The sequence below is a fragment of the Myotis lucifugus genome, unplaced genomic scaffold (assembly GCF_000147115.1).
Source record: "Myotis lucifugus unplaced genomic scaffold, Myoluc2.0 scaffold_92, whole genome shotgun sequence".
NCBI lineage: Eukaryota > Metazoa > Chordata > Mammalia > Chiroptera > Vespertilionidae > Myotis > Myotis lucifugus.
This window is the reverse complement of record NW_005871140.1, coordinates 3,112,112-3,138,900: the sequence shown is the minus strand read 5'-3', so window position 1 is coordinate 3,138,900 and position 26,789 is coordinate 3,112,112. Positions and strand designations below refer to the sequence as shown.

At 39.6% G+C, this 26,789-nt stretch overlaps 1 protein-coding gene across 1 annotated transcript in view; it reads left to right on the top strand.

The window, feature by feature from the left end:
* The window catches only part of LOC102426399, a 183,442-nt gene that overhangs the window by 137,416 nt on the left and 19,237 nt on the right, over window positions 1-26,789 (top strand). The window contains exons 15-24 of the mRNA XM_023756395.1: window positions 2,147-2,246; window positions 4,086-4,221; window positions 5,785-5,944; window positions 9,820-9,978; window positions 11,141-11,341; window positions 16,377-16,470; window positions 19,149-19,316; window positions 22,225-22,410; window positions 24,028-24,231; window positions 26,005-26,197. Coding sequence (XP_023612163.1) covers window positions 2,147-2,246; window positions 4,086-4,221; window positions 5,785-5,944; window positions 9,820-9,978; window positions 11,141-11,341; window positions 16,377-16,470; window positions 19,149-19,316; window positions 22,225-22,410; window positions 24,028-24,231; window positions 26,005-26,197 — 1,601 coding nt within the window. The remainder of the gene's footprint in view (window positions 1-2,146; window positions 2,247-4,085; window positions 4,222-5,784; window positions 5,945-9,819; window positions 9,979-11,140; window positions 11,342-16,376; window positions 16,471-19,148; window positions 19,317-22,224; window positions 22,411-24,027; window positions 24,232-26,004; window positions 26,198-26,789) is intronic.

The following is a 26,789-nucleotide window of genomic DNA, read 5'->3' as shown; positions in this document are numbered from 1 at the left end:
GGGGTCCCAGGTTCGATTCCGGTCGGGGGCATGTGCCTTGGTTGTGGGCATATCCCCAGTGGAGGGTGTGCGGGGGGCAGCTGATCGATGTTTCTCTCTCATCGATGTTTCTAACTCTCTATCCCTCTCCCTTCCTCTCTGTAAAAAATAAAAACAAAACAAAACAAAAAAACAAAAACAACCTAGGGTTTCAAAATAGGAAGGAAAGATTTACCAACCACCTTCTAATCTCCCACTTGCTGTCCTAAAACAGGATACTCTGATAGTCCAAATATTCTTCTAGGGGACAATTTGAGTCGGAGCAGAGATGATAACGGTAATTCTTCTTAGATCAGGCTGGAGCTGCTTGGACCCGAAAAGATATTGATTTGGAGAAAGTAGAAAGAATGAAGTTGGTCTTTGGGAAGTACCCAAAGAGAATCAGGCAAATCTTGTCCTTTCAACCCCATTCCACCAACTCCTGCAGATGTGAAACACAGCTCAATGGTTCATCAGCTTCCAGACTTGTGACATGAGAAGTAGAAATTTACTTCCCACTAGCTTATTTCCTTCTAAGACCTCTCAGAGAAATGGAAGAGGCCTAATTATCTGCTCAATTGCTTCTTCCCATCTAAGGAAATAAAATTGAGAAATATTCTTTGTACATCCAAGTCTTCCTGATGAGCATTAAGTCACTTCTAATCAAATTCATTTGCTGCAGACAGTTCATTCTAATGTAAAATATATTTAGCAAGGACCTTTCACGTTCCTTCTTCTGATGGCGGGGTCATCTCGACAGCATTCTTTAGGAAAAGCCCCTTCACTCTCCTTTAGCTCTACTTCCTCTTCCCCACAATTCTGCCTCTTTACCTCTAACCTAAGCTGGCTATATAGATTCCAGCCTCTCCAGCCTCCAGTTCATCTTTCACCTTTCTGACACATAACTTCCTAAACAAGCAGATCTGATGACACCACACCTCTGCTCTGATGCCTTCAATGACTTCCTGCTGTTAATGGAATAGAGGCCAAGTTCATTTATTTGGCAACCTAAATGCTTTCAATCAGTTCCTATTTTCTTTTCCAGCTTTATCTGGCTCCTCCTCCTGTCCATATACTCAGCTCCAGCCATATAAAGACTTATCTTCTCTAGGTCATAACCCTCCTTGATGAATGCCTATTCATCTGTCAAGGCCCAACCCAAATGCTGCTTTCGTAGGCAAGGCTCCCTGGAGAATTTCATCTTGTTTCCTCTGTGTTCTCACAGGATCCTGGCCAGGTGCCCATTACAGCACCCACTGCTTCATATTACACATCAGTTGCTGATCTGTCTCTCCCCCTGACTAGAGAGGGAACTCCTCAGGGAACAGGGAAGCTGATCATTTATCTTGATATCCACAGGGCTGGCCCAGTGCTTGTTTGCAGGGAGGTGGGGGCGGGGGGGATCACTATTTAATGTTTAACCAAGCAAACAAAATTCTATTTCAACTAAAGGACTTGTATGCATGCATATAAGCCTAACCAATGGACATAGACAACAGAGGGATGAGGGCATGAGTGGGGGTTTGCAGGGGAGGGCAATGGGGCGATAAGGACACATATGTAATACCTTAATCAATAAAGAAAAAAATAAAAATAAATTCTATTTCAAAAGAAGTTAAAGAGCTATAGAGATCGCTTCTGGAGAAGGGGGATGAGGAATCGCTTGATAATGAATGTGACTTTGGAGGCTTGGGAGAAAGAGTAGACTTCAACAGAAAAAGCTAAAGAAGGTGATTTAGGTAGAAGGAAGAGCAAGAAAATGGGAAAGTGTGGGGCATATTGAGAAATAAGAAGTCAACAATGATATGTTTGCCTGTGTATTGATCATGATTGACACTATACTAAGCACTTTTTAAAATCAACTGGTCATCCTCATAACAACCTTGGAAAGTAAGTAGTTTGGGCCTACAGAGTTTAAATAATGCCCATTGCCCATGTCCCACAACTCGGAAAGGGAGAATGGGACTCACATGGGGTCTGATGGATTGCAGGACCTGGCTCTCGATACACACCGTGCTGTAGAGGGAGTTGTCATGAAGGATCCAGGCCCTTCATTCCTTTTATTTCCTCTCTTCTCTGCTGGAAGCTGTCTGTATGCAAGGTCAATTTTTTGTGTCTCTTATTGCAGGTGTACTGAAGTTCTACATTTACCTTCTGCAGCTCGGAGGTTGTTCAATGAAAAGGGAAAGGAAATCTTTTCTGTAAAAGACCTTCAAAGAGACGAACTGGTAAAGACATGAAAGAGAAACTGGAAATATTAATATATGAATAATATTTAAAATGTCTTAAAATATAAAACTTCAAACATTTACCCTCTTTCCTCTTATTTCCCCTCTAAGAATTATCATAACTCACCACATCAGAGATGAACACTAATAGCTAACTGTTGAGAGCTTACTATGTGTCAGGCATGATTTTCAGGGTCGTATATGAATTAATTCATTTAAGCTCATCACAACCCTATGAGATGGATGCTCTCATTTTGTAAATAAGGAGAAGACCAAATTATTAACTGCTTGTGGTTTCTATCCTACTCTAAATGAAATAGATTCTCTCTCTTTTTTTTTGGAACCTTCAAAATGTAGTCATTTAATGATAATATTACCTTTTCAGAAAAAAAATTATATCTAGGCTTTCACACACTCTATTTGGGTGGCTGGAGAAGGCTGAGAAGGACGTTAGCAGCCCAGCCTTTGCTTCCTTTTATGGAATTGGGGGTCTCAAATTTGGAAAGAAAACTTGCCTTGACTGATACCTGAAATTCTTTGAACAGAAAACCAAGCTCTCACCATATTATCAGAACTCAATTCAGGCTCTGAATGTGAAGACCCTTCAAGAAAGTCTCAAACAGAATATCAATGACCAGTCTCCAAGGCAGCGTGAGAGAGAGGAGTCCGTTGTTCTTGGAGACTGGCAGGCCTTGTTTGGAATTCTAATGCTACAGATATAATTTGCTACAGTTACTGTGCTAGTGAAGAAGGAACTTAATGTAGATAAATTTAATTTAAATACAAGTAGATGAGGCCACCAGGGCAAAGGAACTGTAAGTGTAGGAGGGTCAGGTGGAGCCAGGGGTGATTGTTATAAGATCCTGTATGTATTTTTGCTAGAAATGAACCTGTCAGTGCTCTGTATAGCCAACATGAAGATTAAACATGAGCAGTTACATGATTAGGTATGTCCATAAGAGGGAAAAGAAATCTGTTGTTCAAAAAGAAAATTTTGAGAGTTTTATCTGAATCTTCATACAGAGTATGTGTGTGATGATCAGGGAGTGGCTTCAAAACAGGCAGAATTAGGCTCCCTTGTTCTCTTACTGAATCTTTCTCAACATATAGAAATAGTTCTCTCTTTTTTTACTTCAAAGAAATATGTATTTATGTAAGGACATTTATGAAATACATATAAGCAAAATGAAAAAGGAAAAAGTATCATTCATAATCTAGTACCTAGAAATATCCCCATTAACATTTTGGTGCATATACTGCAAGTTCATTTACATCAGTGGTCATCAAACTTTTTCTGTAAAGGGTCAGATGGTATATATTACAGACTGTATAGTATCTATCAAAAATCTGCCATTATAGCACGAATGCAGCCACAAACAGCATGAAAATGAATGGGCATAGCTGTGTTCCAATAAAACTTTATTTAAAAACAGGCAGCAGACCAGATTTGGGTTCAGTCATATTTTTTGCAAAACCCTGATTTACACCTACCTATCCCCCTCCTCTCCTTTCCTCTTTCTTTCCCACTCTCCTTCCTCCCTGCCTCCCTTCTCTACTTTTTCTCCTTTTCAAAATTATTTTAAAACACTTTTATTTTGAAATAATTATAGATTCACAAGAAGTTGCTAAGATAGCATGAATCACAAAACTTGAGATCCATCAAAGTTGTTGCCTTTATCAATAGTTTGTGCCTTTTTCATCGCTGAGTATTATTCCATGGTGCCACAATTTAACTACTCACCTATTGTAGGAAGTTTTGATTGTTTTCAGTCTTGGCTACTGCACATAATGCTGCTGTGAGCAGTTGCATTTAGGATCAGAGCCTCATTGCTTCAATAGGTATACGTTTCATGTGGGGAACATTGGATCAATCCTGACCTGTCCATTGCTCATCAAAAGCAGCAACTCTTCCTGAGGAATTTAGCATCAGACATTTCTAAAATTCAAGCCTTCTGCAATACACGTAAGACAGAGGGTAAGCACTGGAGTTATTTATGTTAATGTATACAGCCAAAATAAGTACTTGATGATAGTGCTTTTTAAAAAAAATTAGTTTGCTTAAATAGCTTGTATTTCATGCCTGCATCTTGCTGCTTAACACTTTAGACTAATTTTTGTATTTAACAGAGCTGTATATTTTCATTTACACTACACTTTGGTTGTGCAAAGAGAACATAATTTATTTTGTCTTTAACACATTGGTTTTTGTGAGCCTCACGCACCCCTATCAAGGACAAGACAACTGTTTAGTCAGGTTTAAATTTTATCCCATACATTACTTTAAACAGTCCCTTCAGGGCGGGAATGGGACTTTCAGATTTAGCAGGTTCCAGTCTCACTTTAGTTCCTCTCTAGGATGGAAGAAAGAATTTGGGTGCAGATCCTCTTGCTCTCTGGGCCCTGCTGGCTAAAGTCCATGGCTGGGTGATGGTGTCCCATTCTTTTGGCTCAGACAATGCTTTGGGTGGGTGCTGCTTACTGCCTGCCTAGTCCCTCCTCTGGTTCCCCTGGCCCTTGGAAGCCTGGTTGTTGCTGGGTAGTCATCTCTGCAAGTCTTTGCTACAAGACCCCTTGACCTTCATTGGGCAACCTCTTCTGGAAAGCGCCCAGTAGGGTTGTCAGCAAATCCTGGGGCACAGCTGCACCTCCCAGAAACCATTTCCACATTCAGATTTAAATGGCTTGTTGAAGGCTGCTTCAAGGGTAACTGCTACAGTGTCCTAAAATGAGCAGTGTGTACAAGACTTCCTTGGTGAAGCTCAGATGCCTGAAGTGAAGCCTGTAGGGGAACATGATCCCCCATGCTGGGTTTCTGCCTTCCTCCTCCTCTTACTCTTCTCCCTTCAGGCCCAGAAACAGTTGTTTTTTTCAGGTCAACCCTGAGAAAGGTCAAACCTTTGATATGCTAAATGGGAGCTGAAGGCCTTTGGAAAGATCTTAAATCAAGACAGTGTCATCCTGACTTTCACAGCCATTGACTTATGCTCTGCTTGAAAGTCAAAACAATCCTTGTCCTCTTGTAGCATTTCTCATCTCCTCATGGTCTTCCTCATTCATTAAGGCTGCCTCAGGCACCAGGACAAAGGTTCTATATATAGAATGGCAAGAAGGGGAAATTATTAATATAATTAAAAACATTACCCTCTTGCATATTTTGAACACTGTGCAGTAAGCTTTGCATGTGTGTTTCAAAGCCTTGGGGACATTCACTAAAGAGTTTGGGTCTCTACAGAATGATTTAGAGACATATATATAATAATGTAGTCCATTTAAATAGAACGTACAACTTCATTGTTTTTGGAAAAACTTAGTGTTAATATTTTTTGACTAAGAATATCTTTAGAGGAAAGAATCTACAAATTAAATTGAGTGAAATCCAATGTATTCTTTTAAAACGCAATTATCAGTTACTCTTAGGATGTCTTTATACCGAATAGCTGGACATTTTCTGCATTTGTATTTTAGCATGTGCTTTCAAATTCCCAGTTCTCTGCAATTAGAACTAACCTGTCCTTGCTATGTGTGCATTTCTGCTCAGCTCTTGTTTTAGAAGTCCAAAGTGACATTGTGTCTGGAGCCAAGCTTGCTGTGTGTAAGCCCGTAGCAACTTCTGGAGAAGAGAAGCAAATTATAGAGCCAGAGGAAGAGCAAATGCAAAAAAATGCTTTAACAACGGAAAGTGCTCCCAGTAAAACTCTGTAAGTGATCAGTGTGGCCAGAAAAGCTGCCTGCTTAGTATTTGAACTCAGCTCATTAGCCTGATAACAGTACAGAGCCCAGTAGGGAACCCATGCCAAGTGTGTGAAATGGGTGTCAGGTGAAGAGCTCATATTGAATCGGTTTCCTGGCAGCTTCACTGTTCTACCATCACAATGATCTACTTTCAGTCATTTTGGCATAATGCTACTATTTTTTAAAGGCTAGAATATTAGAATCGCAGACATTTATTTGAAGAATCCATCATGTTTTGTTTCCATAAATGTGGACCTCAGCTATGCTTCTTCCCTAATGTAGCTTCAAGTTGGGTGCATGTTAACGTACAGCTACCATCCTGGACTCTGAAATGGCTTTCTGATGGGACTCATCTCCACATCATCTCCTTTCAATTCACCTGAAGTTCTATCTGTGGACATCTATCTGTGTTCTATCTTTCTAAAACACAATCCTTTTTGTACAGTTCTTTAATGGCTACCTGTGCAGACAGAAAAAATATTTAGTCTGGAATCCTGAGCCCTTCTGACCCTGGTCTAGGCTTGTCATTGACCATCCTTGGCACCCCCATGCCCGCCTCACTCTACCTTTTTTTCTTCCTGCCACATGAACTCCACCCTCCAGCTCAGCAGCTACAAGCTGTCACCTGAACGTGGCATGCTCTGAGCCACATTCCTTTCTCTCCACCTGAAGTCTCTTGACTTGCCCTGTCTTCATCCATGGAATAATTTTTCATCATTGAAATAAGTTATAGCAATGATCATAGATAGCAAGATTAACACACACACACACACACACACACACACACACACGCACCTTTACCACACAAACAACCACCAACCAGGGAATTCCTTGAGGGCAAAATCTCTGTCTTTTGTGAAGAGCAGGGTAAACTGACTTTAATCATTATTGAATAAATAAATGATTGAGTTTTCAAATCATAAAACCACAAATAGTTGATCTATTGCCATTGCAGTAACTGAAAATTAATTGTTAGAAACTGTCTAAAAAGACTGTTTCTGTCCTTAATTATAAGAATATAAACTTTTACTTTAGGGTTCAAACTTCAGATTTTGATGAGTGAGTCTCATCTGGTCCGATGTCCTATACCAACAGAAACACCAGAAAGCCTTTGTCAGAGAGAATGATTTGACCTACATGTCATCTTACTCAATGGTTTGGGAACTGACCACAAACCTTCCCAAAGCCCCTTTCATTCTTCTTCTAAAAGATGTATCATCTGGCCTCTGAGTTATTAGACTGCACTTGGAAAAAAATAAAGAGAAACTAAGAAAAAGAACATCTTTGAGAACAAACACTGACAGTGTTCTGATTCATAGATTTCATCAGGCTTGGAGTCCTTGAGGTACAAGTGATGGAGTCCACTCAGAATGTAATCCAGGAGTCTCCTGGACAATCCATGCAGGCCCTTTTGATACAGTGTCTTCTTGAATACTCATAATAACAGGGAGATGACTATTTCACAAGCAGCCCATTTTAATGCTGAAATAATGATTTAAAACATCTCCATCCTATGATTTTTTCTGTATCTCTATGCAATGCCCTATTCCTCTTCTACTTAAAAGTCCTTAAAATATTCAAAGCTCACCATCATTAGCCCACCGGATTATCTTTTTTCCAGACTAACTTTCATTGGTTCTTGGAACTATTTTTGATGAATCAATTTTAAATCATCTTACATTAGAAAGTCACTGTAAGATTTCCCTAGACTTTCTTAGATATGTTTGGTTGGCAGTTTTCACTTATTTGGAAAGTAGGGTGGCTTAAGAAGGGACATCCATAAAGCAAGTGACTGGGCCATGAATATGGAAGGAACCCTTTTGATAGATGGGTTCTATGTAAAGATTTCTGGTAAAAATGGTAAGAAGCACAGTGAAAGAGAAACTCTGGGAGCACTGACCTCTGCTGTGATGCCTTATGGAAGAAAAGGCTTTCAGAGCTTGGCACTGGGTTGCGGGGGGGGGGGTGGGGGCGGCGGCGGGGGGACACCTTCCCTTTTCCTCACTGCACTGTAGGCAGGCCCTGCCCTCCTGGTAAGCTTCCTCCCCTACTACCTTTCCCCTTACTCGCTGCATGCCTGTCACACCAGTGTCTCTGTTCCTCAAATGAGACAAACATATTCTTGCTTCAGAGACTTTCCATTTGTTCTTTTCTCTGCCCGGAATGCTCTCCCTCCAGATCCTCACGTGGCTGACTCTTCCCCATTGTCCAGGTCTCAACTCAAACATCATCTCTCAGAGGAGCCTTCTCTGAGTCCATTCCTAAACTAGACCCCGCCCCAACCAATTTGTATCACAGTATTTTGTTTTATTACACTTTTGGCACTTATTTTGTTTATTTATTCATTTTATTATCTCTCTGCTCTCCACTAAAATGTAAGCTCCATGAACTCTGATAAATTATGTTTTGTTTATCACTGTATTCCGACACTTAGAACTCGGCAGCTATCATATTGTAAATGTTCAATAAATATTAGTTACAGACATGAATAACTAATAATGAATAATTAGTTTTATGAATGAATGGATAGACAAATGAATGAATTAATAAAGCCAGATGGATTTTTAAATGACCGTTTTTAAAATTGACTTGATTCTACTTCATTTGTCTGGAAACCCAAGAGCATATACTAGTAGATAAGTTCCAAGTTAAAAAATGAAACATCTGGATTTGGAGGAAGAATATTGTTTACACACCACTAAATGTGTTAAAACTAAAAATGTAAATCTGTATCAGATTTTCCTCAAAGAAATGGAGTTTGTGGGAAAGCTGTTGTGTGTTTTTTAATTTTCAACACAAGATGGCACTGTTGTTTTTTAACAGTTACTGCGAGTTTTCATTTGAGAAGCAGCTTGTGCTGCAGTTCTGAATAAGGTCGTGATTACTCACCAATTTCATATCCACATGTCATACTTTTGTTACTCTGGAAAAGTGTATGGTCTGCTCTGCTGACACAGGAGTTGTCCCTGAAGATTTTGGCAATTTGATATTGCTTATAGTTACATCAAAGTACCACCAGACCTTGGTGGTCACAGCCTATCCTAGAGAGCTTGATTTTCACATATGCATATTTACAGTGCTGAAATATGCTTGTTGCTTTGCCTATATATTTATCCTGCTTTCAGATGAGCAGTTCTCATACTGTGTCATGATCCCACAGAAGGCAAAAGTGCCCTGAACAGTGTGGCCTGGAACTGGAGATAAACAGATCTGTGTGGTGGCTATGCTTCCGTGCTCATCTTCTTAAGAAGCGAGAAGGCGGGCACAGTTATTCCAATGATGACTATTTACTCTGAGTGTTTTAGTACATGATTCTCTATCAGAAGCTGGCACTGTTAGTGCCAAGACTATTTGAGTCTCCCTAGATTCCTCTATTGAGTGGAAAAGTTAAGTTAATTAAGATTTCGTTAACGTTGTCTAATGAATAAACTTTATGAAACCCAACAATCTAGCTGTACTGTTCCAGACAGAAATATGACCCACTTACAGGATGGGTACAAGGATTCTCCGTACATGTCTGTTAGGAATTTCTTATACTATTAAGTAGTCTTAATCTTACAATTTTTGAAACATAATATATGGTCTATTTTTTTCTGAGTAAACTTAACAAAGATGAATGCTGTTTATTATGTGATAACAGAATTTTATTTGCAATTTTATATTAAAAGATCTAAATTATGTATTAGTAGGATATGGATTTGCAATGTTAGGCATCACTATGGAAATATGATTTACAGATCTGTCAGTATCCTTCAGGATGCGATCAGAATACACCTCAGAGAAAATTCTGGTAGTATGAATCCGAATTCTTAGACTTGTGTTTGTTTATGAACCTCAATAGAGATTCACATGCAAAAGCCCATCTCCGAATGAAGGCTCGTCACACGCCTCTCAGGTATGCCTGGCAGGAACCTTCTCATATCTCTGATGAAGGCGACAGTTTTCCAAAGAAGATGCAGGAAGAGATCTTAGAAAATGTGGAACCACAGAGAAAATACAGGTAAAAAGTTCCAATGGATTCCTTATACAGATTTCTAGCTGATCTTAGATTTTCTCACTTTGGGGCAAGAATATTCCTAAGGATTTGCATTATTGTTAGCTGCTATTTACATCAACATATACATTTTTGTCTTTCTTATGTTTTGATTGAAGTATTTGCAAGTATTGATGGGAAGGTCCTTCACACTTTAGCTAAATAATATAATTTATTTTCACTGTTGTGTCTTTTCTGTTAAAGCTCATCCATCTTTGCCTCCTGAGAAGTTAGCACAGAGCTTGTATATTTGTTGAATAAACGTGTGAATGAACTTATGCATTAACATATAAGATGCCATGATGTCTTTAAGAAATTAGTAAAATGCAATTTCTTCTTTTTTAATTTTATTATTTTCTGGTCAGTGCCCAATGAAATGACAGCAACCTATCATCTTTAGACATTTACTTAACATTATAGCAGCTTATATGTATTAAATAGTTTTGGCACTTAAACATTTAGCATTAGTCTATACACTATACACTAATAAATGTTTATATTAGTCTATTAATATAAACATCTACTAGTCTTAATAAATGTTTATAAATTAATTTAATTGCCAATGCATTGTGATATTTAGTATGTTTAATAAGCTTACTTAATCCCTTAAGAGCCTTAGTAAGAGATTCCTTTAAATTAACTTATTCACATATTATTATTTTATATTATATTGAGTTGTTATGAGTATGAGTTGTTAGGGAAAATTGAAAAACTTGGAGAATAATGTTCTATTTGCCAGGAGTCTAGATAGAGGATAGAAACACTCATGGTTTAAACAGAACTCCTTTATTTTTCTCTGTTTTGATTCTACATGCCTTATTTTTTCTAACTTCTTTTTCCACTTTAACTAAATTATTCTTCAACTGAATGTCTTTTTTCTTTGCTGATGAGTTTCTCATATTCTCTCGGATAAACATTTATTTCTGTTACTAAATAAACTCAGAATTCTACTTCGTACATCAGTGTGTGGTAGTTTAAATAGCATTGCTGCTGTCCCAAGGGTGATGGCTCACCATTATAAGTGAATTTGGTTCACAGCGGGTCTCCTGCTGACAGAACTTGCCATCTCCAGCACATCAAGGGCACGGGGTATTTTTCTGCACATAATGGGATTTTTTTTTTATCTCAGCCATTCTCCAAAGCAGAGTAAATTGCAGAAGCTCTGCCACCAGCAGTTTGAATACAGAGATGGGCAAATCATAAGTCATGCGGCTCCTCAGCTAGTCCTGGGGGTGCGAGGTCCAGACCTACGTTCAGGCATGGAGGTGGTTTTGGTGGAGAAAAAAGCCAATGACAGTCATCAGCGCTGGATGCACAAGGAAGGCAGCAGGTGAACGCATTATATTTGGGGGTTAATATATCAACAAGTGAATGGGAGATTTGTCTGGTCCCCACAGAGCAGGCTTATGTATATTTGAGGGCTTTGGATTTTCTATTTAACATAGCCAATACATTTTTGTCCTACTCAAGGAAGAGAAAGAGAGCGAGAGCCAATGTAAATGCTCAGTAGTCTACACACAACTTATTTGCTATTGATTCAGAGAAGAAACATGAAATCTGACCTACTGGGTTCATAGCTTTAACTGGCCTTTGAGGTCAAGAGAAAACTGGACTCTTATCTAATTTTATTTTTATGATTTGAAGGAATAAAGTAAGAATTCCAAAAAGACATCATTTTTTAAAATTTGCTTTTCATAACTCAATCTCCTGCACCTCCCCATATACATGCCTTCCCTCCCGTCCTTCCATCAAATAGTCAACTGATATGACTTCCACTCACAGTGAAAACTAATTCTTACCTATTCAAATATATTAAGCCAATCTGATGGGGGGCCCTTGTTTGGATCCAGATTCAAGCCAACCACTATCAGACAGTTATTGCTGAGATAATCAGAGGAAATTCAAAGCAGTCTGGGTACCAGATAATATGAAGGAAGTATTGTTAATATTATTGGGTGTTATAACAGTTATGATAAAAAAAGAAAACCCTGATCACTGGAATATATATTGTTGTATTACAGGTAAAATTAAGAGCTATCTCAGATTTACTTTAAAATATTCCAGCAAAAGCAAAAATGTTTAAAGTTGGGAGGGGAATGGATGAAACAAGAATGGCAGAATATTGCTCACTGTTGAGTCCATGGTGGTTTCTTCAACATTTCTCTCTGGTTTTTTGTGCATGTTTGAACATTTTCTTAACAAGAAAGAAAATAACTCCTTGGTTTTTAGATTGCTTTGCTTCAGGTTCTACCATTAGTGTTATATGGTGAGTCTCCAGAGGCCTCTTCAGTCTTTTGAAATGCCATATAAAATTTGTGTTTGTGTATCTGTGCAATACAGTTGTTTTTTTCTGCAAAGGAGCCGTGATTTTCATTGGATTCTCAAAGGGTGTGTGATGCAAAAGGTTTAGGAATTGCTGCTTTGCAGAGATTGCATAAACTTCAGCAGGGGGCAGCAGAGGGCCCAGCATGTGCCGCAAAGGAGCTAGCCTTAATCTGCTCACTGTCTGAGATGAGCAAAACTGCCAGCAAGGGACACTTGCTGGGCTTGTTTTACAGAAAGCTGAAAAGCCAACATGTAGATGGACCTGGTGAGTGTTTTCCTTGGCCCCATTCATCCTAGCCTAGCTAAGCTGTCTTTGCAATGGGAAGCTAGGAAGCAGGTTTTTGTCCCTGTGAATGGCTGGCTTTATGGAACCAGAATGCATTCATTCAGCTATAAAGAATTTTCACAGGCAGTGTTTTAGGTTTAAGAACAAAACAGATAAATATCCCTGCCCCTACAGAGCTGGTACTGCCCCATCTCTACATTTCTAGAATTTAGCATCTTACTGCCTTGCCTTTCTGTATTAATAGTACAGATCCTGCTTAAGCCTCAGTTGGAATTCAAGCATGGCTGATGAACTGGGGTGAACACATATGGGAAACGTGACCCAAGAGAGGAGAAAGCCAAGCATGATGAATTTAACTCAGAAACACTTGTTCATTGGAAGAGAGGGCAGTTTCTGGGTCCTCCTGAGTGTCTGGCACTGGTTTCGTTTTTCATCCTCATTGCTGTAGAGAAAGCAGGAGGAGGGCACGGCTATTCAAGTGAAAATAAAAGAGAAGTTTGCCTAAAACTCTGAAACACTGGACTATGATCAGCACCGCTTTGGAAAATGTAATCACATGTAACATGAAAGAGAACAGCCTCTTCCGATGTCCTTCCACTTCCCCAAACACTCAGCAACTTGGCCTTCTTGAAGCCTCCCCATGTCAAGCTGTAGAAGAGAGGGACCATTGGTGGGAAATGGTGGTATTGATTGGTCTCTGGTGGGAAACTCCAGAGTCTGAGAGAAGAGATGGAGCAGCGAGGGGGAGGGGCAGTGGAACAGGGTTTGCTCATGAGCACATGGGTCACCATCTGGAGACTCCACAAACATTTGGACAGAGGTTTCGCAGAAGTCTGGATGATTAATTGTGGGCACGATTTAGAGAAATATATGTCCTATGGCAGAAGTGTGTCTGCCTAGTGACAGTAATTCTTTCTTTCACATTTCCCCTTGGCATCTTGCTGTGTGTGTTTGGGTTTTTTCCCCCCTGCCTAATTGGGTATTGAAACCCATCAGTTCTGATTAACTGGTAAGGCCTGGAGAACCTTGATTGCACTGTGTAGCAGAACCTATAGAAAATTCATTTATGTGAACCACTGTCTTTTGATCCTCCTTATTTTGCATAGGCAATACGTTTACGCTTAGGGAGGCAACTGCCCTTTCAGTATTTGGAATAATAGGGTGGGGGCAGAGTATCTCACTGCCAACATTGTGGGAGGTACTAAGGGGCATCACTATGCCAAGAATTGTCTACTTTTATATCCTTTCATTCAGGCCTTGATGGGATAACACATCGTCTTGGCTGGAAGGGCAAGAAGTGAGCAAGGGGACCCTGAAAGGCACAGGAAATTGCTAGCGTCTCAGCAGCTTGGTTTTCAACCCCACAGAAGAAGGTCCAGATCAACTTTTGAGATAATCTGGCATCTTCCTCCCATTTTCTCTGGCGCAATCTGAGTTAATCATTTGGTCTCTAAAGGGAAATATGAAAAAATATGAAGAAATCCTCAGGGATGAAAATTCCCTCAACAGCACTCAAGGTTATAGAGGGGGAAATTCAGCATCATGGAATTTGGATCTCAAATCAATCTTGAAAATCTTCTAGTCTTAGTCACTAGTCTAGGTAAACTGAGGCTCAAGGAGATGAAGTGACTTGTATGTGTTCATAGCATGGGTTAATGAAAGAGACAGTGGTATTGTGCTGGATATTGCTAGGACACAGAGTGATTTCTCACCTTGCTCTTTGGCACGCAGGGGGTTTTGTGTAGAGTTCTATAAGCTCAGGCTTCCTGCAGAATATAAGCATTCCTGCTGTGGGCGAGCACCAGTTAGCTGCATTGTTCAAAAGGAAAAAGAAAAACCAACTCTATGATGGCTGAGCAGGGCACTGAAGCCTGGGGAAGTTGCTATATCTATTCTAGTCATTCTAGTCAGCAAAACACAGAGATAGCTAGGTAACTAATATTGGCATCTCAATAGGTTACTGCAGAAATATATACTCATTCATTCATTCATTCATTCACATACTGTTGAGTGCCAATAAGAATGCAAGGTGCAAAGTCTGCAACATGCTGAGGCTGCAGAGATGAGCAATATAGAATATCAGTTCCCTTGCCATGTGCACCGTCTTCATAAAAGCTAAGAAGGTATTTGATAAAATTGAATATCCACTTTGAATTTAAAATGATATTTCATTAACTAACAATAGAAGGAGGAAACACATTGTAAGATTAATGGTGATTATCTTGTAGAAGTCAGAGTAATGTTTAAAATTGTGTTATAATTTTACTATAGTCTTCAATGTTTTGTATATTTTTACAATGAGGATATATTGTTCTATGTTCAGAGATTTAAATTAGATATCTGGAATTTTTTCAGTCTTGCAAGGAAAAATATATTACTTTTATAATAGATCCCTTCTCTACTCCCACATCATTAAATTTTATGTTCAGGAGGAGTTGTATTTTCCACAGCAGAAATGCCACTATTGGTCTGTAATGTAACTATGTTGACAGAGGAAAAGAATTGGCTCTTTCCATACAGACAAGAGCCTAAAATGTTCAGCTTATTTTTGCTTTTAAGTGATGCAAGGAAAAGAATGAAGGTTTTAGCTCAATAATTTTCATTTTGTTTTCCAATCGAGGGGACCTTAAGTTAGCTCCAATAAGATCACATAAAAATATTCACCACATATCTTGGACTTTTAGGGAAAGCTCCTTTAGAAAAAAATAATTGAGGGAAATCTATAAAAAAATCACAACCATTAGTAAGAGTCACTAATACAAGTACTATGCAACAGACAATATTCATTGCATTTCATATGCATTAACTCATTTAATTCCCACAGTCATCTGATGAGGTATTACCCCATTTTACTGATGAGCATACTGAGGCAGAGTTGTTAGGCAGAGCTGTGGAGCTACTGACAGGTGGACCCAGGACTCAAACTTAGGCACTGTGGCTCCCACTCTGATACACTGCCTCCCATAGCAACTAAATGGGGGAGGAGAGAATAGCAGTCTGGGTACAATCTGGAGGCAGAAACCGTACAGTGACTTAAACAGGAGAAGTTTAACATAAATGATTATTAAGCAATGATAACAGAGTAATTATTGGATATTTAAACAAACATCCATTCTATATGATACTGTAAGGCTGAGGGAGAGTATGCAAGAAAGGACAGACTTGGACTTGGACCCCTTCCCAAGGCTGGAGTTCAAAACCCATTGGAAAGGTATGGTTGCAGCCCACTGGCTGGCAAAGAAAGGTGCTGGTTTGCCTGGCCAGACTTTGTCTTTGGCTGCTGGGCAAGCAGCAAGCAGCCCTCTGGAACATAAATGGGGGTGTATCTGGTTGCCGGGCACATGGGCATGTAAAGGGAGTGAGGGTGCTGGCGTGGCAGAAGGCCTGGAGCGTGCAGGATCTGTGTCAGGAGAGCCTCAAGCAGGCGATCATGAGGCCAGGTCAGGGCTGGGAAGGTGCCGAGGGACCACGCATTCTGGGCACCTGGTTGGGGAAGAGCATCACTGGATATCCCACTCCCAATTAGGGACGCCATACACCGCCAGAAAGAGGAGCCCCTTCCTCCTGCAGTGCTCTTCCAGCACTCTCCGTGAGAACCCTTAACATCGTGCCTGCTGTACTAGTAAAATGGGAGAAACGCTTAAAGGATTCACATCCATTATGGAGACAAGAAGTAACACACCAATAAGTGGCACAGAGGGAGCTCTAAGCTGGTCATGCTGCTGTGTAATGTGCCTAATCCTGTTTTCCCAAGGACCTTTCACCTGGTGAGGAACCCAGAGCTTGTGCTGGCTGTGTCTATGACCAAGACGGGGAATGAAGTCTGCAGCTATCCAGTTATTGTTCAGGTAAGGTATATATATATATGCTAAAGAGTAATCATGGCCCTTTATTTAGTTAAATGCAAGTAAAGCTCCATGCGTCCTTGGTGTGGAGAAAGAAATTGGATGTCACAGAATTCTATCTTGAATGCTATTGCTAAAATATTTACAACCGTCTGCTTAGATTTCAAATTGAACATGTTCATGTAGCTCTTAATTTAGTTTAATCCAACAGATGGTGGTTGTGGGCTTGCTGTATGTCAGGAGCTATGCTTTCTACTTAAATCAATTCCAATGGCAAGCACGAGCAATTGTCCCAGCAGCATTCACATAGCTTGCAGTCTCAGTGGTGGGTACAGTCAGTGGAGTGGCTGCTAGATGCACCACATGTTTTAAGTTCATTGGCAACTAGAGTGAAAGAACATGGTCAGAAGGCTCTTCCTGAAGGATGTGAGCTCAACAGTGTTAATTCTAATTACACTTTTGACATACTTTTTATAAATATTTATAGCAGCCAAACAATTTTTTGAGACTCCAAAGAAGTCTAGCTTCATTTAAGTTTTAGGCAAACACCTGGGCCGGTCTTTTTTGTTGTTGTTGTTCATGTTTGTATGTCATCCTCATTTAATTATTTATAATCAAAGACACTCCTAAATAAATATGTGTTTTTCTTGTTAGGAGGGGAGAAAGTTTAGGAGCCTCCCTGCTCTGAATTTACTTTCTGTATCCTCCACAATCTTTACCTTCCTTTTGGTGAACAGAATATATTGTCTCCAAGTAACATTTCTTTTATCCCATGTTTTTAATAGCAATGAATTCAAAGTTGGGACAAAGCAATCTGGACGAATATCAAAGCTTAATTAAGTCATCTATCCTGATGATAAATACGGGCTTAAAATTTGTTCTAGGAGACATAGTATATATAGCATCACATTCTTCCCTGTCAGGTGCCTCTTTGGCAGCAAGATAAAAACCTCACGCAGATGCAAATTTAGTACTTTAATCAATTTCATAAAATTATAGAAATGGATGTTTCCCTTAAGGTTCCCATTTTATAAGAAATGAGTTTGATACCAAGATAATTTGTATTAATTTTCAAGATTTTTTGTTGTTGTTGCTGGTGTTTCATTTTTATTTCTTGAAGCAATCCGTTTGTGGTAAAATATTAAAGTTTAAGTAAATAAATAAAAATGAGGCATGTTAGGTTAATCTTACTAGCCCCCCACCCTGTTCCTTGAAATATAGTCTTTATTTTTCATACCTCTGAGGGATGCCCTGTTATCTGACCTATTAAATCCATTCCTAAGGTTCATTTATTTTCCTCTTTACTATCAATCTCTCCTTGATAAAGTAAGTGTTATTCATTATAAAGTTCCTCTAGGTGTCATATGTTTAGTTGGAACTAATCTGGTTTAATTTCTCTTAAATGGAAACAACTTATTTCTTTACTTATGCTTGAACCAAGTTATATAATTTGAATAAGTATGCTATTTCCATTACATATAAAGCTGAGTGCATTCACATTTTAAAAAATCCTCCTTGATGACCAGTGAAATGTAAATTAAGATATCAGCAAGGTATTACTTTTCATTTACTAAGTTGAAGATGTTTTAGCAAGAGTGTGAGGAAAACAGGCCATTTCTTATACTATTGGTGGACTTGTAACTACAATAACCTTTCTGGAAATTATTGGCTGTGATAAAGTTCAGTATTTAAAAGTGATTGTGTTCTTTTATTTACAATTCTACCTGAGAAGTTTGTTCTAAAGAAGTTTTAGATTTACACAAGGATTTATCTGTATAATTCTTCATTGCTTTTTTTGCTTACAGTAAGGAAAACTTGAGAATTTACATGTTTAATTTTTAGAAGGTGGTAAAATACAATATCCCTAAAAGCAAATAGTATATATACCCTTAAAAAATGTTAAAAAAAGATTCCTGGAATATTGTTAAGTAAAAACAAAAACAAACAAACAAACAAAACAAACCTAATGCAGTTATCAAATTGTATATATTTTGTGATCCTATTTTTATAAATTAAAGAATGCATATTTATAAATATACTAGTGCCCCAGTGCACAGATTCATGCACATTGAAAGGAAATTAATTAGAAAGTGGCCAGTGGGGCTGGACACACCCTGGAGCCAACCTCCCACGGTCCCTTCCCACCGGCCGCACCTGGGACAGTGCCATGGTTCAAAGGGCATCTGCAGAGTGAGCAGGGTCCCTCCAGCAGGAGGGGTCCCTCAGCCTGGCCTGCAGGGATTGGGCCGAAACTGGCTCTCTGACACCCCCTGAGGAATCCCAGATTGTGAGAGGGCTGTTCTCGGGTGACACACTTCAGAATCGGTTTCCTTCCTCTCTGGTTCTGGGGTGCATCATCTGAGAACCACCACTGCCGAGTCACCACAGCTGCCCAGTCACTGCAGCTCGGCAGCTCCTGCATTGAGTGTCTGCCTCCAGGTGGTCAGTATGCATCATAGCTACCGGTCAGATGGTCGCTTAGCTTTTTATATATATAGACGTTTATAAAAATCAAATATCAGATATGTAGTTATGTAATAATCAAATATATAGTTACAACTACATAGCAGAATGAGTAATTATCTGTACTTTCTGAATTTATGCAATTAAAACTAGGGCTGCCATAGCCAAATCATAAACTCTTCCATTTGACTCTAGATTTTGTCTTTTTTTCCCCCCAGAAATATAAGCCCTATAACAATGGGACTTCCAATCAAAAGTGGAATTACATTGAAAATAAGAAAACTTTTATGGCCTTCCATAGCACTGCACTGGATAAGGAAATCACAGCCGCAAATTATGCTGGAATTTGTACATTCTCTGTAGTTAAAGAAAACATTGATCAACCAGTAAGTGGTTCCTTCCTACTGAGGATAAATAAAAACGGGGAGAGGGAGTAATTTAATAAAGCCAGAAATTATCTTTATAGAAAACTTATGTTCACATAAATTGAGCACTGATTTGTAAATAAACTCAGGGATTCTGGGTGGGAAACAATGAGGGAATATTGATATTACTCCCTACTTATATGGTTCTGATGGCTCCCTATCACCAGCACCATCTTTGGTTCATCATCAGTTCACCAGAACACACATGAGTGAGGACAATCACACATACTACCCTTCACAGGTATGCCTGCCACACCAGGTGTCACTCTACTCCATAAAGCATCCTAACATGCAAATGAGTGTAAGTGACTTTAACTATATTACACTATACCAAGCATAGGCCTACGCATTCAATACATTCTAATTTGTAAAGAAAATAATTTATCAAGTTTGGTCCTTTAATTTTTATTAGTAAGGAATTACTTGCACTGTGCTTTACAAATATCTAAGATATTGTGGGTCAGTGAGTCAAGCTGCCTTGATGTTGTTGCTGACCATTGGCATACCTGAAATCTCATAAAGCACCTATAAGACCCTCCAAGACCCTCTTTACTCTGCTTCTTAGATGTCTCTAAACTGCTGCTGCTGCTTTTTAAAAATAATATATTTTTATTGATTTCAGAGAGGAAGGGAGAGGGAGAGATAGACACATCAATGATGAGAAAGAATCATTGACCAGCTACCTCCTGCATACCTCCTACTGGGGATCAAGACAGCAACCCAGGCATGTGCCCTGACTGGCATCAAACCCGGGACCCTTGAGTCCGCAGGCTGACACTCTGTCCACTGAGCAAAACCAGCTAGGGCCTGCTGCTCCTTCCTCACTTATCATTCTCTAGCTCCACTGAATGAGAGATGTCCAGGAGTACCATGCGATTTTGCATCTCTCTGGTTTTGACTGTGCTGTCCCCTGTACCTCTTTCTATTTTGTCTGTGAACTCATACCTGTTAGCAGATACACTGTCAGACTAGTAAAGCTGTCTTAAAATGAAACAAGTCAACTTGGAAAGGCCCCCACTATCCAAAGATGAACCATTTAAGCATTAATATGCTAATTAGTGCAGTGGATTGACATACATCAGATATATTTAAATCCATACTGATATTAAGTGACAGCAGCAACAACTCATTGGTCACAACTAAATGATGCTATGAAAACAATTCATTACTTTAAAAAGTGGAAAATAAATAATCAAGCTTTTTTTTTCTTTATTTCCTCAGGATAACAAAATATTGGGTGAGAAGTTTCGCTTTATAGAAATACTAGAGGCCCGATGCACAAAATTCGTGCAAGAGTAGGCCTTCCTTCCCCCAGCTGCCGGCACCAGCTTTCCTCTGGCACCTGGGACCCTCGCAGTCCCAACTTCATCCCGAAGGTTGTCCGGAAGGACATCTGGTCTAATTAGCATATTACCCTTTTATTATTATAGATCCTTGCTAATGAGTGAATTGGCACACAATTCATCATGAACACCATGCTTTTCTATCTAAATGATTCTTTCTGTATGTAATATTCATTCAGTTCCACCCGAGAGGGGATATTTAATTTTCTGCTTTCCAGTAACTTGTAGAAAAATGGAAATCAGATGTGCTGATAGAGAAATTCATAGTGAAATTTGAGAGTGACATCTTTGAAAGTATGATGTCAATGTTGACTTTGAATTGAGATAGCTCTATGTACTTAAAGGAGTGGTTGAACAGAATGGAAAAGGCAGAACAGCCAAGAGCTTGGAATCAGATGTCACAGTTTTATATCTCATCTCTGCCATGTGCTACTTGGGTATCCTCTTCCTCTCTGAACTTTCATTTTATCTTGTGTACTAGTACATTGAGTCTGGTGGTACTAACTCTGACTGTATGTAACTTTCAGCCTTGTGAAGAACAAAGCCAATTAGAGAGTCTATGTGAAGGTACTTTAAAATATTATCATGGAAATTTTCATGCATATTCAAAGTTGAGAGATTAGTACAATGAATTCTCAGGTACCTCTCATCAAAATTCAACTCTTATCAGGGTTTAGAAACATTTACAACCCCCCAGACATGATATCACTTCACCTCAAACGTAAGCATGCACCTCTGAAAAATTTGAACATTTTCTTACATAATCATTATGCCATTATCACATCTAACAAAATTAACAATAATTCCTCAAATGCCCTGTTCTTAATTATATTTCCCAGGTTCTCCTGCAAAATTCTTCTTATGGTTGGTTGGTTTGAGTCCAGATAGTTTTATTGTGGCCATCATTGCAAATAATCAGCCACATTTTCTAATGGCCAAATATCAGATGTATAAATTGGTGCTCGTTTACTCCACAGGTGCTCCCTTACTCCAATAAGTTGTGGTTTTGTTGTTTGTTAGGGTTTTTTGTTGTCGTTTTTAGCATCATTATGAACTCATAGGATTTTTACATATTCAAACATATTCTGTGTTTTGGTTATCATTCTTTTTGTTGCTTTTAAATTGTCCCACTTTGGGCCTGTGGAGACTCTTTATGTTGGCTCCTGTGTGTTTTTGACACGATTCCATGATGATTTTTCTTTCTGGGCACCACATGATATCCCTTGCTCATTTTGTGTATTTCTTGCCCCAAATATGGAAGTAGCCATTCCTCCAAGAAACTCTGATTCTGGGCAAAAGTTATACACATTATGTTGAATTGTTATTGTCTCTAAGCATTTTTAGTCAACGGAGTTTGGAAATATGTTCTCTTTTAAAAATATATGTTTATTAGTGAGCAAAATAATGCATTCATGTTGTGATTTCATTCAAGAATTATAAAAATGCTTTATTTGTAAAGTGTTCTTCAAAAATGCTGCTATAGTTTAGGTGTTTCTATATAAAAGCACCTTTGTCCCTCTTTTTAGGGATACTATTCTCTCTCACCTTCTGGAAAGAAAAAAATGACGCTGTGCCTGGCCTGTGGACGATCCCTGAGAGCAGAGAAAGGACTGAAGCAGCTGCCTGCAGGGCTGCCATTCGTCTGTGCCTCAGGCTCCAAGACCCAGAGGCCCTTCTCACGAGGGCCTTTCAAGACCATCCATGTGGCCGAGGTGTGTAAGGATCTGAGCTCTGCTAATACCTACATGGCATCACTTTAGAAACTTTGATGCACTCATTATCTGCCTTGGACTCAAGTTCATCTCCAAGCGTCCAATTCATCTTCCTCTGATGCACCTTTACCATTTCACCTGCATTGATTTTCTTTTTCCCATTGTAATTTAAAATACATTGTCTATTAATAGTTCGATACACTCTTTGAAGTTAATTGGGCACTTCTGCGGCTTTAATCATCTACTGACACCTTCCACTGCTCTCTGTGTTGCTTTTAGATGAGGAAATCACTGCGAATCTTCACTTAGTGGAGCAGCTTTTTTGCCTATATCCACGGGGTAAAGTCCTTTTTACAAGATGCAGCATTTCGGGGAGAATTTGATATGTCGTTGTCAATGACTCTTCAGGTTGGGGGCCTGCATTCACGCACCCATGTCTAATATTATTTATAGCTTATGGAGAGAAAAACCTCTGCCACTTTCCTGTGATCTTAATTTAAAATGGCACCATTTAAAAGAGCCTTTCTTTCAAGTTTAGACATGAGAAGAGCTAAGGGGAACTTACCCCGCTGTATAAAAAGGAGTCATTCCTAAGAGGTGGGCAACCTTTGGGCCTGGTGTGCTCATCAGGGCTTGCTGCCCGTTCCCAGATCACTCTCCTCTCCCCTCCCTAAACCCGATACACATTGTGGGGAGGGGATGAGAAGGGGATAGTAACAGTTACATACACATCAGCTGAAACAATAACTCTGAAGGAGAAAGGAAGTCAGTCCTCTGGGGAAGTCATTGGCCTCTGCTTGAGGGAGAGTGTTTAGGACAGTGGTCGGCAAACTCATTAGTCAACAGAGCCAAATATTAACAGTTCAACGATTGAAATTTCTTTTGAGAGCCACATCTTTTAAACTTAAACTATATAGGTAGGTACATTGTTATTAACTTAATTAGGGTACTCCTAAGGCTTAGGAAGAGCCACATTCAAGGGGCCAAAGAGCCGCATGTGGCTCGAGAGCCGCAGTTTGCCGACCACGGGTTAGGAGGTGGCAGTGAGCTGATTGGAAAGCCCGCCCAGTGTCCCATCATCTCAGACTGGGCTTTTCCCATGGGGCAGCATCCTGTGCAGGGCTGGACAGGGAAAGGTGAAGTGTGGTGTTCATACCCTCGTTACCGTGTGGTGAAGGCCATGCTCATCCCCTCCTCGTTCATCAGTATCTGCCACCAGAAGAGGGCATCATCCTAACGCTAAAGATTAAGAGAACATGTGTACTGTGAGTGTCCCCTTACTTCAACCCCAAGCTCTCTCTGGCCCTGGCTTCCTTCCCCATCTGCTGTCATAAGAGAAGGAAAGTAGAAAACAGGAGGAGGCTAGGAACACAGCCAGAGCCCCAACCTCACCCAAGACTCAGCAGCAGGCTGGGAAGAGAATGAGTTCTGACCTGATATCCATCCCACCACAGCATCCAATAGTGGTAGCATGTGGAGTGAGCATTTCAAAATGTAGATGCCACACATATGTACATGCACATATTTATCAAATTGAGAGACTGAAGTATACCTGAATGACAAAACTGTGAAGAAAAAAAAAAGCTTGAGTAGACCTATGATTTTTTTTTTAATCAGGTTGACTTATCTTCTTATGAGGCTGAAAAAACTCTAAGTCATTATGAAGAACATCTATTATCTTTACGGATGAAGACCTGCACACAAGTTGTAGCTCCTGTTGGTACGGCAGCTGCGCTCCAGAAGCCGGTGAAAATAATTGCATACAAAAATGGAGATGGATATCGAAATGGGAAGTTAATTGTGGCTGAAACATTCCCCATGGTAAGTGGCTCTCACTTAACTGCTTGCATCCTCGGAAGTAATGATAATGGTGATTCTTCTGACAAGAAAACAGCAGTGGAATTGAGTGATAAATGTCCCTGGCCAGTTTCACCAATTTATGCTGATAAGATCAAGATCTCTGTTTTCGTAAAGATTTTCTTTTTGATTGTATTTCTTAGGAAAATGAGAAAGCAGAAGATGGTTTTTAGATTGGGTCCAGAGCAATGATACATAAAAGCAAAGGGAAAACAAAGCTACCAGATTTTCTTCATTTTTGTGATAGACACAGCACCTTCTCTGCCTTCCTTCCCATTCCAACTTCAAGTTGTATGTCATCTGCATATTTTAGAAGATGCCACCTCCTTTATCACTGCAGAATCCGAGCACTTATTTGTTTATAAATAATTTGATTCATCTGATTTTCAAATTGAAGAAGCCGGGGTTATGCTGACAGGGCATGTGTGGTTTCTGTCTTAGCAGTTGTCCCCTGTAGTCAACAGAAAAGGAATAGAGCCCCAAAGGCTACACCCAGTTTTGTCCTGTTTGGGGATGATTTTGTCAATACCCTTAATGACATAATTTACAAGTAATGTTATATATGACATAAAGTTATCCTGGAGACTTCCTTGCAAACACTCACACATACACACCCTTGTTAACTCACCTCTTTGGTTGAATACAAATAGAATTTTTAAACTAAGGTATTGTTGTTCAATGAAATAAGCCACGTACAAAAGTTTGCAACTCCAGGATTCATCCTGGGACCCACAGCTGGCTTTTGTGATCTTTGGCAAAATTATTCTTTTAGCCTGTTTTCCCATCTGCAAAGTGGAAGTAATAATATGCGTCAGCTTTTGGTTTAAAAGTCAACTACTCATTTATTTTAAACAGTTTGTCAAGATGACTATAGCAATATCATACCTTATAAAGCAACAAAATTAAAAGTGGATTTTTAGGTTAAACATTTTTTAAGGAAATACTCTAAGGAAACACATCAGCTACCATTTTAAATTTTTGGAGCTATGACTTTTCACAGCTAAATTGGACTCATGCCATATGAAATTAAGTAGAACAATCTAATATCAAAAAGTGTCTCTAATCAAAGATCAAATAGGCAGTTATTCAGCTTTCTATTTTCTCAAATTAAAGGATTTTCTTTGATTTCTAAGATAACAAGCTCTTCATGATCATTCCCAGTTCTGTCACTGTTTCCTCTCAGTTCCTTATGTAACTGGACAAACTATGGGTCCATGCTGCCTGTCACTACTTGAGCCAATTAAGCAGAGACAGGGTTGAATCATTATGAGCATTTATTCTAATACTGCCGGCAGTATGGGAGAGCAGCAGGTCATCCACAAAAATCTGCTCTGCACCCCACCATAAGCCAGCTGCTTATATTGGGTAAAGGGACAAAAATTAAATGGGGAAATAGCCAAAAGTTATGCCAAATGGGCAGTTAACAGATAAGCAGGCTGGAGATTTGCAAAGGCCCACAGGTATGCAAAAGGGCTGGGGTCTTCTAAGAGCTGGCGATTCTGGTGATTCTGGTTTCTGCAATGAATTTGTTAATCTTTCCATGATATTAGGCAGCTCCAAATGGGGAAGATGGGCTGCATTTCCAGGTGTGTAACTGCCAGCCAGGTTAGAATGTGCCTTCTTTAATCAGTACAAAACAATCATAGTTAACAAAGCATGATTAATATTTCTTACAATTCTAGCTGGTTCTCCAACATTCTGTTTCTACCCCCATCACTTACAGTCCATGTTATCTAGCTTCTTACAGAATGCACGGAACAGCTTGGTCTTGCCCGAGCAGCCTCCAAAGTATATACTAAAGATGGAACCACAATCCTTTCCCTGCATGAACTGGTTTTATGGGCTCTAGATAAATCATTTATCCACAGAGACCCTGAAGAACAAAAGAAAGAGGCAGCCCCCATTGGAACAAAGGAGACAACTATTAAACGTATGGTTGGTTACATTCTACAAGACTGAGCTGATTCTGCTATGTTTGGTAAAAAAAAGAGTAAATTTTGATTCTTTCACTCTATCACTAAAACAATAAATAAATTGCCTGGAATTTATAAAATGTGTTTGACAGCTTAGCTACTTTATGCAACTTGAGCAGCTTTTGTTCTTAAATTCAGAACCCAAACCAATTGGAGACCACTCAAGAGAGTGGGGCTGGATCAATGCAAATTTCTTCCTAAGATTTGAAGCAAAGGTGTCCTTACCTTCTGCCTTCCAAGTTCTTTTGCTTGCCCCTGCCCATCTCCACTGCTCCTATAAACTCTCAGAAGGTCCAGAAAATGTGCCTCTATTGCAGCTCCTAGCATATCTGTATATATAAAAGCCTAAGTGACCTTTAGGACCAGACCACTGGACAACCGGATGACCGGATGACTGGCCGGTAGCTATGACGTGCACTAACCACCAGGGGGAAGATGCTCAATGCAGGAGCTGCCCCCTGGTGGTCAGTGCACTCCCACAGCCAACCTCCCGTGGTCCCTCCCCCTGCCGGCCAGCCCCAATCGGCCCCAATGCCTGGCCCTGATTGG